We start from the raw sequence: 13,511 nt of genomic DNA, 5'->3' as shown, positions 1-13,511 counted from the left end.
CAGGATTAATCTGTGATAAACAATTGCCTACTAATTACATGCCATTGCATATGTTTGCATATGAACACACTTATTCCTACATTATCAATATCTTATTATCAATAATACTCTCTCCCTTCTTCTCCTTACTTTCCTGTCTGTCTTCACTATATCTGGGACTGCCCCACTCAGAAATATCAGTTCGTTATATCGTTGATGATTACAGCCATAATCATCGCCGACATCATTTTATTTGATGTACACATTTCACGGCAAGAGACAGTTTATTCTCCCAACAATTGTTTGTTCACTGCACAACATGAACACAGTGAGGATTCAAACAAATAAAATAATGAATACACTCTGCAATTGGCTACTACTACAACGTGGTCTACAGTGATATACAAAAAAGACATATACAATATTATAAATATCCGTTTGTTATATAATATTCGTTGATGAACTACTTTGCTGTGGTACCTATGTAATACCACACAGCTTGATAGGTACATACTGTGCAGTGTATCATTCATAACTGTACATAGGCTACACATATCATAATATCTTATCACTATTGCATGGAACTTGGGTAAACCCGCTGTGAAAAAAAAACCTCAGCTCCAACAAATCTGAAGGGATTGGGAGCCATACTGTACAGTTTATCATTTTCATAACTGTCTGTACATATACATATCTTATGTATCACTATTGCTATATATAGCCTATATATAAACATATTATGTTACAAATATCAGTCTTATCCACTGTATCTAATTCAGCACTGAAGCCTGAAGGTTGAGCACAGTGTGTGCCCCCTTGCTACCTCTGCTGATATAAAAGAGAATTGCAGCCTTGGAGAAAAAGATGGCAGCCGAATCCCAAGGCAAATACACAGACACACACAGAAATACTGCAAAATCGCTTTATACTAACTCGATTTTGAAAATGTAAAGATGCTGGGTGGTAGAACGCACATATCTAGGAAAAGTCATGAAAGGAGGGTCCTGAAATTTGATCGAGTGCAAAGGTAGATTTTTTTTTTACTCACTGGTGCTGTTTAACACCTCACGGCTGATTAAGTGTTAATGAGTCTACTTATATGTCTACTTACTTTTACTGGATTGGGGGTAAGACCCTGCGACATACCAGCGTCACGTCCAGGGGGTGTACTTGTACATCCAGCCGCCTCACGCTACGGAAACAGGAGATTATGGGCCTCTAAGGGCCATTAGGCTCCAGAAACATCGGTTCTCAAGGCTACTTACTTTTACGGTTATAGTTCTTGAAAGATCGTAGTATGTAGATATTAAGCTATAAAATAGTGTCTAAACGGCCATGGATAAATCGGTTAGCAATCAAGGAACGATGAAGAACAGCCAGTGAACATTAACGGAGGTCGCCACATAATAGTAATCCCGTCTGAATAGGGCTTCTGTTGTGAATTTCAACCCAAACCCCTTTAGTTAATACTATCGTCATGGTGATTATTACATTTCGAGAGGAGCCTGTTGTTTCTGGAGGCATATTTGGCTTGATGATGCATAGTGAAGTGAATTGTTGTCTTTTTCTTCCCTCCCTGTTGTGTGAGAAGGAGATCTCCTCGGTGGCGGCCCAGAATGCCGTGCCAGAGGGGAAGCAGTGTGGCCAGTCCGCTCTCTTCCAGCTCGCTGAGGTAACGACGGCTCTTTCAACACAATGTCCTTGCCATCTGGTTGAATTCTATTTTATATTAAAAACCCTAAACCAAACATAACAGTAAGGGCACATGAATTATGTAAGTAAGTCATGTTTATTTATATAGCACATTTACAACGACAAAACAGCCGCCCTAAGTGATTCACAGATAAAACACTAGTAGAAAAAAAAATAAACTAATAAAAATACACTAAAACAAGGTGCAATACAAAATAAATACAGGTGCAGAAATAAAAGTGCAGTGTCGGGAGGCAGGCTCGCCTCAGGTCAAAGGCCAGAGAGAAGAGGTGTGTCTTAGCTAATGTTTTCAAAGCCTCGACGCTCTGGGCAAATTAACATGTATTAATGCAGTAGTTAACATGCATGCATTATTAACTTGTGCCTTTGCAAAGCCTCAACCGTTCTTAATATAGGTTTCTACACAATAGACAAAGGCACTCACAAAGGAAATGTTAAACCATGTTTTTTTTCTTTTTTAATGCTGTTTTGTGTAGATGTGTTTGGCCTCCGAGGCGGGGAAGATCGACACAGCAGCCTCACAGCCACCGGACGACGATACCTCCGCCGCTTGCACACTACACGTCAAACCCAAGACCACCGCCGTCAAAGAGGAGACTGAGGACGCCCGCGATCTTCCTCTCTCTTCTCTCCCGCCCCCCGCCTCCTCCTCCTCCTCCTCCTCTTCCTCCTCCTCCACCCCTACTGAAACCAGTCCTCCGACAGCACCCAGCGGCCAAACCTTGAACCAGACAAATGTGAAAAAGAAGAAGAAGAAGAAGAAGGCGATAGACGGGTCGGCGAGAGAGGCTCCGCCCAAAGTAGCAGGGGACAACAAGGACAAGAGCCCCGGCCCGGGCTCCTCCTCGCCCAAGAAGACCGTCAAGAAGCGCCAGTCGTCCGAGTCGGACATGGACAGCGTCCTCTACACCATCGAGGCCGTGGCGAAGGGGGCCTGGGGGGGCGGAGGAGACATAGACATGGAGACGGAGACGACGACCTTCAAGAAGAAGATCAGCTCCGGTCCCAGCGACCCTGGCTCGCCCAAAAAGGCCGTCAAAGCCAAAGCCGCCAAGAAGCCCCCCCCCCCTCAAGGCTAAAGAGGAACAGGAGAGGGAGGAGATGGAAGAGGAGGACGAGGACTGCGGCGAGCGCCCGGAGCCGCCGTCGACAACCGAGGCCATGGAGGTGGAGCTGATCCCCCCCAGCCCCAAGAGCGAGGCGGACGAAGCCAGTATCGTCAGCCCGGGAACAGGCGGTGTGAAAGAGCCCGCCGCCCCTCCTAGTAGCCCCCCGCATGCCAAGCACAAGGGGACAGGAGAGGAGAGGGAGAGGGAGAGGGATGCGGAGGCCAGCGCAGAGGGCTCCGGGTCCAGGAAGTCAGAGAGGAGCTGTAAGGGAGCGCTGTACAAGACTCTGGTGTCAGAAGGAATGCTGACCTCGCTGAGGGCCAACGTAGACCGAGGTAGTGTGTGTGTGTGTGTGTGTGTGTGTGTGTGTGTTTGTGTCTGTGTGTGTAGACCGAGCTAGTCTGCTAGCTAACTAACTGTCCTCTTGCATGATGACTGTTTGATTGATTGATTGATTGATTGATTGATTTGGGTAAAAAGTACAGACAGTACATCCCAGAGGATAGCACGTAAAGGTCTACTGAAACACTTGTTTCCAATCATTGGTGGACAAAAACAACCAAGACAAGAACATACAAAAACAACGCACCAAGAAACACACAAAGAGCATACAATACACAAGAACATACAACATTGAATCAGAATACAGTTTTGTCATTCTTTACAACAAAAGTGCTGCGTTTCAGTGTGTATGACTATGAGTGTGCGTGTAAGGCTAGGTGTACGCATTGTACAGTTTGTGACTCCTCTCTCTCCGTTGATTGTTTAGCTACGTACATTTGTAATATTTTCGGCCGTCTGCTGTAAGTGTTCATATATGCTGTCACTGGTTGTCTCCTCTGACGTGTGTGTGTGTGTGTGTGTGTGTGTGTGTGTGTGTGTCTGTGTGTGTTTGTGTCTGTGTGTGTAGACCGAGCTAGTCTGCTAGCTAACTAACTGTCCTCTTGCATGATGACTGTTTGATTGATTGATTGATTGATTGATTTGGGTAAAAAGTACAGACAGTACATCCCAGAGGATAGCACGTAAAGGTCTACTGAAACACTTGTTTCCAATCATTGGTGGACAAAAACAACCAAGACAAGAACATACAAAAACAACGCACCAAGAAACACACAAAGAGCATACAATACACAAGAACATACAACATTGAATCAGAATACAGTTTTGTCATTCTTTACAACAAAAGTGCTGCGTTTCAGTGTGTATGACTATGAGTGTGCGTGTAAGGCTAGGTGTACGCATTGTACAGTTTGTGACTCCTCTCTCTCCGTTGATTGTTTAGCTACGTACATTTTCGGCCGTCTGCTGTAAGTGTTCATATATGCTGTCACTGGTTGTCTCCTCTGACGTGTGTGTGTGTGTGTGTGTGTGTGTGTGTGTGTGTGTGTGTGTCTGCGTGTGTGTTTATCACAGGTAAAAGGGGGTCTTTCCGTGCGTCGGACAGTGAGGCGGGCTGGCCTGATGAGAGCTGGCCTTTCCCACAGACGGGACCCAACAACCCCAAAAAACTGAAGAAGTCAAAGTCCAAAGATGAGTCAGCCCCAGGGTGAGCATCACAGAACCCTCTGTATCTGATACGTGACACGTTCTAGTCTTTTGGTCCGCATATCGGCAACCAATCAAAAATGTTCAGACGGTTGTCAAGGATCACCCCGAGGTTCTTGGCTGTCTGGGAGGAGGTCACCATAGAGTTCTCTACTGTGATGGAGGAGGGCATGCTTCCAAGGGTTAGGTCAGCTCAGTCTCCAGGTGGAGCTTGGATGAGTTGATGGGCTGACATCCAAGCAGAAATGTTTGCGAGGCACGCAGAGACACGTGTTGCCAAATGTGTTGTCAGAGGGGGAGAAAAACAGGAAGAGTTGAGTGTCGCCTGCCTGCCAGTGGTAGATGAAACCATGTGAGGAAATTGCCGAGCCAAGAGATTTGGACTAGAGGAAGTAGTATCAAGAGCTGTTGTCGGGTTCCAAACAGGTATTCGCTGACATGACACCATCGTCATCATCGCTAACTAACCGTCCACTTTGTCACACCGCCTGGAAACTACAGACAAGATGCCTACAGACAGACTAGCTGTGTTCTCAGTAAACCACATGCTGTGAACATTGCAACGCCGTCAGGCCCCTGACTTGGCCATGGCTCAACTGTTTTGGCCACAACCTCAATCTGGCGTGACAAACACCAAACAGACAGACCGACAGACCTCAGAGTCTGCCGTGCAGCCTCTCTCATAACCCCGAAAGAGAGAGCTCAAAAAGAAGGACTCCCAGAGCATAGTCTCATAACGGTGACTAAATCAATATTGTATAGACAAATTATGGCCTATAGGCTATATGCCATAGGACATGAGACAAGTTATACTTTTACAAATGCTTCTTATTAAGCGATCATATTATGCTATGCAACAGTTTAGTTTGTCAAGCTGTGATCAGGATGTTAACTTTAAGTTAGTGTTGCTAAATGTCATAGGGTGTAGCAGTCCCCGCATAAGTAGCACAACATTATTGTTCTCGGTAATTCCATACCCTGGTAAAAGTTTAGGACGGTAATAAAAGTATGAAAAAATGTACCCTACCCTACAATGAGATTTTTTTTAAATTAGGTTTTAATAGTGTAAAAAACTGCAGGTTTAACAGAAAAAATGGATACCACCCCACCCTAATGCCCAAGCAATAACACCACCGCCACTAGGTTTCACAAATGAGGTGCTATCTTGTGGATTTTGGGCATTTCACGTATGTCTTTCAGATCGTATGTCTGCTTCAGGCTAGAGAAAAGTCTTTTTTTATTGTGCTGAAATCTACAGTTTCATCGAAATTCTAAACGGTATTATACTGATACGTATCTCTTCCTCCTCATGTGCAGTTTGGGGAAACTGGAGGAGGAGTTTGAGAAGAAGTTCAACAGTCTGCCACAGTACAGCCCTCTGACCTTCGACAAGAAGAGCAGCGCCGTCACCAAGAAGAAGAAGACGGACAGCGTCACCGGCCCAGAGGAGCCCCCGAAACCGAGCAAGGGTGAGAGGACGACATCATTACAGTGTTCACTCCGTGTTTAAACACTGTTCTTACTACCTCAGGAGTCGCCCATCTCACCCATGCCTCCATACCACGTCTTGTTAGTCTTGTTGCCTTTCACAGGAAGTACTTCTTTCTCTCTCATGACGAACACATTGTTTACCATTTAACATAGCATTACCATGCTGATATAAGGAGATCTTTCTTGGTCACGTGGCCGGAAATTATATATTGATGACTCAGAGGGAAGGTTGAATCGTAATCATTGTATTAGGCAGATCTGGGTTGCATTCTCTTGTACAGATGTTTCCAAGGCAGCATGCTCTGTTAAGTCCAAGCTTCAAGCATGGCTACAACATAGGAGATGTCGAGCTTGGCTGCGGCTGGTGCCGAGCCTGGCTGTGGCATAAAGAGATGCCAAGCCAAGTACTGATGTTTGTTACAGCTTATATACAGTTCTCAGAGAGGAAATAGCTTTTACCTCGTAACTTACAATACTGACATTAGTTCCCATACATGGCTATACTGTGTTCATGCTGTTCTGCTCTGTTGACCACTGGGTAGGCTCGTATGTCCTTAGAGTTAAACTGGTCTCACTGTTACTTGATATGGTATGTGCCTGCTCCTAAATATGTTGTTTACTACTGAGAGTGGGCACACCTAAAATATGTTTAAGGTTAAACAATGAGTATTGCAATATTTGATAGGCACACAGCATTTGCATATAGTCACACAAAAACGCATCATATCACATGCTCTTGTTTCTTTCCTTTTTTTTGTTTGTTTCTTTTGTGTTTGTGTTTATATCAGGTTCATCTCCATCTCAGAAAACGACTTTATTCCACAAGATTGTTAGCAAGTCCAAGCACAAAAAGGAGAAGCCCAGTACTGTGGACAAAGGTGAATTAGAGGATGGTTGTGTGTTTCTGTGTGTTTGTCCAGTGGTGAATGTTCTTGGCATCATGATGTCATGTGGTTCATGAAACCTGGGCAAATGAACATTATGATGTCACAGTAAGTGAACCATGTATAGAGCATGGCACAGGGGGTGCTGCTGGACACCATTTCTTAGAAGAGCTAGCACAGCCGTGCCTTTTTTACCTACTATAAGAGCCGCCTCGGGGGTCAAATGACCATAGTCTTTACAATGGGAATCTGCTACTTACACACAACGACCACTAGTTGGCCGTCTTGTAAATTATCCTGCCTCCTACACAGAAAAACTGCAACATAGCTTTATACTAGCTTATCCTGATGTGATTTTGAAAATGTAAGGATACTGGGTGGTAGAACGCACATATCTAGGAAAGGTCATGAAAGGAGGGTCCTGAAATTTGATCGAGTGCAAAGATATTAAAAAAAACTTTACTCACATCAAATGACCCCACCCATGGCTGTTCTAGTGTTAACCAATAGTTGTGTTTTCCTACACCAGCCCACCTATATTCTACATAAAGACACCTACAACTTTAAGCAATGTGAACCTGGAAAACTTGCCTTCCTAATGTGCCATAACATAAATTCAATCAGCTCGTTGAGATTAAGATCCAATCGCAGAAACCCTCATATGCTGGGACTTAACACTCTTATATTCATATCGTAAGGCCCTGATTAGATTACATTAGATTCAACTTTATTGTCATCGCAGAGTACAAGACTGCTATACAATGAAATGCAGTTTAGCATCCATCCAAAACGGCAAATAGTGATATAAGGGCAGAACGCAGAAGGTATAAAAAGAACAAGAATGGTAGTGAAAGGTAGCTATACAATATACAGTATGTGCAGAGGTAGTGTTGTAAACATCATGTTGTGTCTCATTTCTATATTAATAGAACAAGAATGGTAGTGATGGGTAGCTATACAATATACAGTAGGGTCAGAGGTAGTGTTGTAAACATCACGTTGCCTCATCTCTATATAAATAGAACAAGAATGGTAGTGATAGGTGACTATGTAATATACAGTATGTGCAGAGGTAGTTTTGTAAACAACAACAAGAATGGTAGTGATAGTAATAACTATACAATATACCTTATGTGCAGAGGTAGTATTGTCTCTTATCTCTTATCTGTCTCTCATCTCTCCTCAGTGGTGCAGAGTGACCCCCCCCCCACCGTGGACTCCACTGCCAAGGCCAAGCCCAGCCCCCCCCTGGCCCCCCCGGGCCCCCCGCCCCCCCCCCCTGCTGCCCTGCTGACCCTGGAGGCCCACGCCGCCTGCAGCGCTGAGATGCTGGTGGGCAGCCAGAAGAGAAAGGCCCGGAAGAGCAAGATCACCCACCTGGTGCGCTCGGCCGACGGCCGGGTCTCCCCAGCGGAGGGTGAGCAGAGCGGAGCCGAGTCCAACCGGCTGCTTACAGATACAGAATACTTTATTTATCCCCCGAAGGGCAATTCAGTTTCCACAGTTCGTGGCCACAAACACACGATCACACAACAACACACTCACCACAGGAGCTCAGCACCCCAGTCCACGGTTCACAAGTGCAAGTCCGACAGTTCAGGTTTAAGAACAGTTTGAGATACATAAAAAGTGTTACAATTCAAGTTGAAGAACAGATTCTTGGCTGCACTCTTAAATAAACTGTAAACTGTAGAATTCAGACCTTTCTATTTTTAGTGTTTAGTATTCCTATTGGTGTCATAGAGGTGGGGGTGGTGGTGGTCTAGTGGATAGTGAGTTGGACTGGCGATGGGAAGGTTGTGAGCTCAAATCCCGCCCGGGAACACCACCACCCACAGTGCTGTTACAAGTTTCAAGTTTATTTGTTACGTCACATTACACATAGTGTAACAGAGTAAAATTCTTAGGCTTCGGATCCTGACATTACATTGCAGCTCAAGACATAGGCATAATAAATTAAACATAATTCAAGATTAAGTTTCAGTAGTACAGGACATAAGAGGCAAACAATAATAATAATAATAGTAATAGTGGTAAGGTTACTTACATGTTACGTACATGGCAGGCACGTGCCGTGAGCTTTTAGATTGGGTAAGCATAAGATATAGAAATACACGTAATTACACATACACGCTATCAGTGAACGCAGTTTCAAGGAAATGCAATTTTGATGCCCTAGAACCCGCTAATAAACTGTAGTGTCACTTTGTGATCAGATTACCAAAAAAAAAAACAGTTGCCAGTTTCGACTATATCATGGGTGCTCATTGTTCAAAGATCTTTTCAAGTAGCCAACCTGCTGAAATCTACAAGTCCAGGACCAGTTTCAACATCGCACACGCACACACGCACAACACAGACACACACCGTTTCCATCCTCCATAGTAAAAAACTCACAACACACTTTCTTTTCACACTTTGTCACACAGGCACTTGACATCACATCACAGACCCTCCCTCTCAAAGTACTCAAACCATATAAACAAGCACAGATCGCCACCAGCCTCGCGAATCATATACATCATATAAACCGCTCATACCAGGCTTGCTGTAGCCGCTGGCGACTCTCCCTTTCTGGGTCAGTGTGAACATCGGTGAGCGGGCGGCCGGGCGGCCTTTAGCCAGTAGTTGTGTTTTTCCAGTCCAGTCCAGTCTACGAAATCCCTTTAGGTCGCTGACAGTAATGTCCATATTCACAAAATCAAGCAAGTTATCCTTATTGATTATTATTATTTAGATCGTTTGAGCTACCTGGCATAAGCTATTCTGCCGGGCGAGAGGTGAAATGTTAAGTGAACTTGAAAGTGATAAGAGCCAATCAGTAGCTCTTATCGGAATGAAAGACCTACTCTGATTGGCTGTAAGCATGCTTACACTGGTCACATTAAACCGCGGGCTGAGGCATCGGAAAAAAATAAAAATGACATTTTCACGCATTCGAATGTACGCGAGGGAAAGCAGAGAGAGGAATGCTTATATGCAACGCAGAGTAGGGAGTGCTTTACTCCTACAGGTGGCGCTAAAAATGCAACGTCAAAATGAATGACTCCTGCTGCCCTGGGACCTAAAATACGACTCTTTTAATGAAAACAAACAAACGGTTACATGCACTTTTATTTTAATATTTTCACGGTCCTTTTTTCTTTTTTCGTTGGGTAAGCACTGCTTACCCTGCTTATATGGACGGCACGTCCCTGGTACATGGTAAGGTGGCTGTTCTCTTGAATAAACTGTAGCATTCATTTTTTTTTTTTTAAGTATTCCTGTTTAGAAGAAAAAAAATTTTTGTAAAAAAAGAGGTTTAAGAGACTGTTGTAGAGGTGGGGGTAGTGGTGGTCTAGTGCAGTGGTTCCCAACCGGGGGTACGCGGACCCCTAGGGGTACGTGAGGGGATTGCAGGGGGTACGTGGAAAGATTTGGAATTATAATTTATTTCCCCTTCCAAAAAAATAAATAAATACACAAGTCATTTCATAAACCTGTTGTTAAAATGGTACGCTGCAACTTAAGTTCCTCCCCGACAGGTGATGACTGTAACACAAGTGGTAGTCACGTCACATTTAAATCATGTTCACGATCATTTTCGCGCGCAAGTCAGCTAGGCCTGTCAGTTGGCAACCTACTGCAAAGATGGACAGATGGCTAAAACGACCAGCTACAGTAACGGTCAAGAAAACTGAGGCAAAAAAGAAAAAAGGACCCCGCTATTATCTGGAAACATATGTTTTGTGGGGATTTACATGTACATCGGCTAATCCACCACAGCCACAGTGCTTTTTCTGCTGCAAAGTCCTGGCTAATAATTCAATGAAGCCATCCCATTTACAGCGACACCAGAGCACCAAACACCTAGCAACTGTTGGTAAAACTGACGACTTTTTCAAGCGAAACTGTCAGAGCTCAAGTCAAGTCAGGCTACACTGAAGGAAGCGGCAAGTGTGTCAAGCAAAGCACTGGAGGCGTCCTATGCTGTTTCATTACTGGTGGCTAAGTAAAAAAAAACACATTCAATCGCCGAAGATCTGATTTTGCCTGCCGCTATGATTTTGGCTAAAACTATGCTGGACAAGAAAGCAGCTGACGCGCTCAAGTTGGTACCATTATCAAACAATACCGTCTCCCGTCGGATTGATGATATGTCCATAAATATTGTCGGACAAGTGGTGGATCAAATGAAGCAAGCAGGTCAGTTCGCTTTGCAATTAGATGAAATGACCGACGTTAGTGGGGAGGCTCAGCTGCTGGCTTTTGTGCGTTATAAAGAAGAGTCGGACATAAATGAGCATATCTTGTTTTGCAAGACGCTGCCAGGAAAGACAACTGGCGAGGGAATGTTGTTTATTATTGACAGCTTCTTCAAAGACAACGATCGTGGAAATCCTGCAGTCACATCTGTACCGATGGAGCGGCAGCAATGACGGGTAAGGTGCGTGGGCTGCTTGGGCGTGTGATGAAGGTGAACCCCGAAATTAAGTGGATATACTGTATTATTCACCGGGAGGCACTCAGCAGCAAAAAGCTGAGCCCCGAGTTAAGTGCAGTTATGGATGACGCAGTTAAGGTGATTAACTTCATTCAGTCCCGGCCAATGAACCACAGACTGTTTCAAACTCTTTGTCATGGCAGCGGGTCAGAGCATGAGCAGCTACTGCTTCACACAGACGTTTGCTGGCTGTCTCGTGGCAGTGTGTGTGTGTGTGTGTGTGTGTGTGTGTGTGTGTGTGTGTGTGTGATGAATGAATTAAACATTGAGGTGTTTGGCCAGGTGGCACATGTATTGGCCAATTAGCTCATGTAGTCTAATTTTGAATGGCAGTGTTTTGAAATGGCAAACATGTGACTTTATGTCAGATTGTTGTGTCTTAGGCAGAGAACCGTGTTTAGTGCATTTAAAGTGGCATTTTGAATAGCAAAATGTGTGTAAAGCAGAAAATGTGTTTAGAGTTTTGGAGACTTGAGAAGAGGTTTTGCTCTCTGTGTGTCAGTTTAAATAATTGTGCTATGCAGGTCATTTTATTGTGTTAGCAATTGGAAAAAACTGTAATAGAACACATGTGCGGTGGACAGATACAGTACATAGTTAAACGTCCCAGTGCTGTTATACTGTATATCGGCACTCATGGAATGCCTCTTGTCCAATCAAATGACTTGGTCGGAACTAACTGTTGTATAATAAATGTTATATTTGCAAGTTAGTGTTTAATTGAACATTTTTTGGAAATAATCAACACGCATGAGTGAGGGGGTACTTCTGGCATGGCAAAACAGCTCAAGGGGTACACAAGACAAAAAAGGTTGGGAACCACTGGTCTAGTGGATAGTGTGCCCTTGAGTAAGGCACTTAGCCCTCAGTTACTCCAGGGGGAATGTCCCTGTAATGTGTAATTGTACATCGCTTTGTATTAAAAGCCTCTGCTAAATGGCAAATTCTAAATTCTAGGTGAAGGACTAGTATTGAATTAGTATTGTTAATTAATTAGAATATAATAATATTATCAGTCTGTGGGGCCATTTTAAAGGGAAATGGCAGTATCTTCACGTTGTCCTCTGTTCTTTGTTTGGTTTTACCTCAGAGGACAAAGCCAGGGACCAGGAGCAGGATGAAAAGCCATTATCCCAAGAGACTTTATGCAATGAACCAGGGTGCCATACCGCCCCCGGACCACAGGAGGCAGACGCCAGCAGCAGCACACCTGAAGACCTGCCTACCTTCTTCAGCCTGGCTGCCCTGGCCGAGGTGGCAGCCATGGAGAACATTCACAGGTAACCAACGGAAACACTTAGGCTGCATTTACACTGCAGGTCGTAAGGCCTAGCTCCGATTTTTTGGTCTATATCCATTTTTTTTGAATGCCTGCTTGTCTACTTTAAAAATAATAATAATAATAATAATAATTGTTAATGACCCATATCTGATACCTGTGCAATAGTTCAGTGTAAAATATGTAATTTATAATGTCATGTTAATGTTAATGCACCCTGCTTACTGGCAAAATTATGACCTTGGAAACATCTTCAGCTAATTAATGTCATGTAAGTAAGTAACCCGCTGAGCTTCATTTCATGCTACGCATGCAAATCCGGGTGTAAACAAGAGCGAGGACAGTAGAGGAGGGTCTTTGCTGCTAACTTCCATCCCCCCTTTTTACTTCCTTCACCTCCAGACTCTCAATCTCAATCGAGATTCTAGGATATGATATCGTCAATGTATCAATGCTCCGCCAACCTTTTAACTTAATGTGTTTCCTAAAGGAGTTTTCTCCTTGTGTGTAGTTCAATTATTAGAGACGGTAGAGACATTAACATGCCAGTAAGATGTCCTCCCCTCCTCCCCTCCTCCCCTCTCCCCTCTTCCTCAGAGGCCAGCGTGACATTGGTGAAAGCCAGAAGAAGGATATGGCCCAGACCCCAGTGCTCATCTCCTGTGCTGACCAGTGAAGTGAATCGCCCCCCCCCTCCCCTTCCTCCTCCTCCTCGAGAGCAACAAAATGGACGCTGGCGTGTGTGCGTTTACCTTTTCCTCAAATGTCAAACCCCCCCCTGTCTTAGAAGAAGGAGATTAAATGGGACTTGTGGACCGATCCCTCCCCTTCTGAGATGAATTAGGTTGAGCTCTGGTCCGGTAGATATAAGAACATGACAATGATAGTGAATAGCCTATGATGCCGGTAATGTAAATGTCAAATCAAAAATATCCACAATGATAAAAGAAGCAACTGACATTGTATGACATTGTATGACACGTATAAACACACTTCTTAGTGTCCCCCTGCGACCCCTGCTGGTA

The 13,511-nt window shown here is 44.2% G+C and overlaps 1 protein-coding gene across 1 annotated transcript; it reads left to right on the top strand.

Moving 5' to 3' along the window:
• Nucleotides 1–1,314: 1,314 nt before the first annotated feature.
• On the top strand, nt 1,315–13,162 carry LOC308163912 (HMG box transcription factor BBX-like; the record flags this gene model as incomplete). The annotated part of the gene is made up of 10 exons (XM_080538085.1): nt 1,315–1,326; nt 1,571–1,651; nt 2,169–2,726; nt 2,767–3,136; nt 4,218–4,350; nt 5,667–5,818; nt 6,629–6,718; nt 7,911–8,141; nt 12,298–12,487; nt 13,084–13,162. The coding sequence occupies 10 exons, from the start codon at nt 1,315–1,317 to the stop codon at nt 13,160–13,162; spliced, it is 1,896 nt and encodes a 631-aa protein (XP_080394211.1).
• Nucleotides 13,163–13,511: the final 349 nt, after the last annotated feature.

This window comes from Nansenia antarctica (genome assembly GCF_963989245.1).
Source record: "Nansenia antarctica genome assembly, chromosome: 8".
Lineage (NCBI taxonomy): Eukaryota > Metazoa > Chordata > Actinopteri > Argentiniformes > Microstomatidae > Nansenia > Nansenia antarctica.
This window is presented reverse-complemented; position numbering and strand designations above follow the sequence as displayed.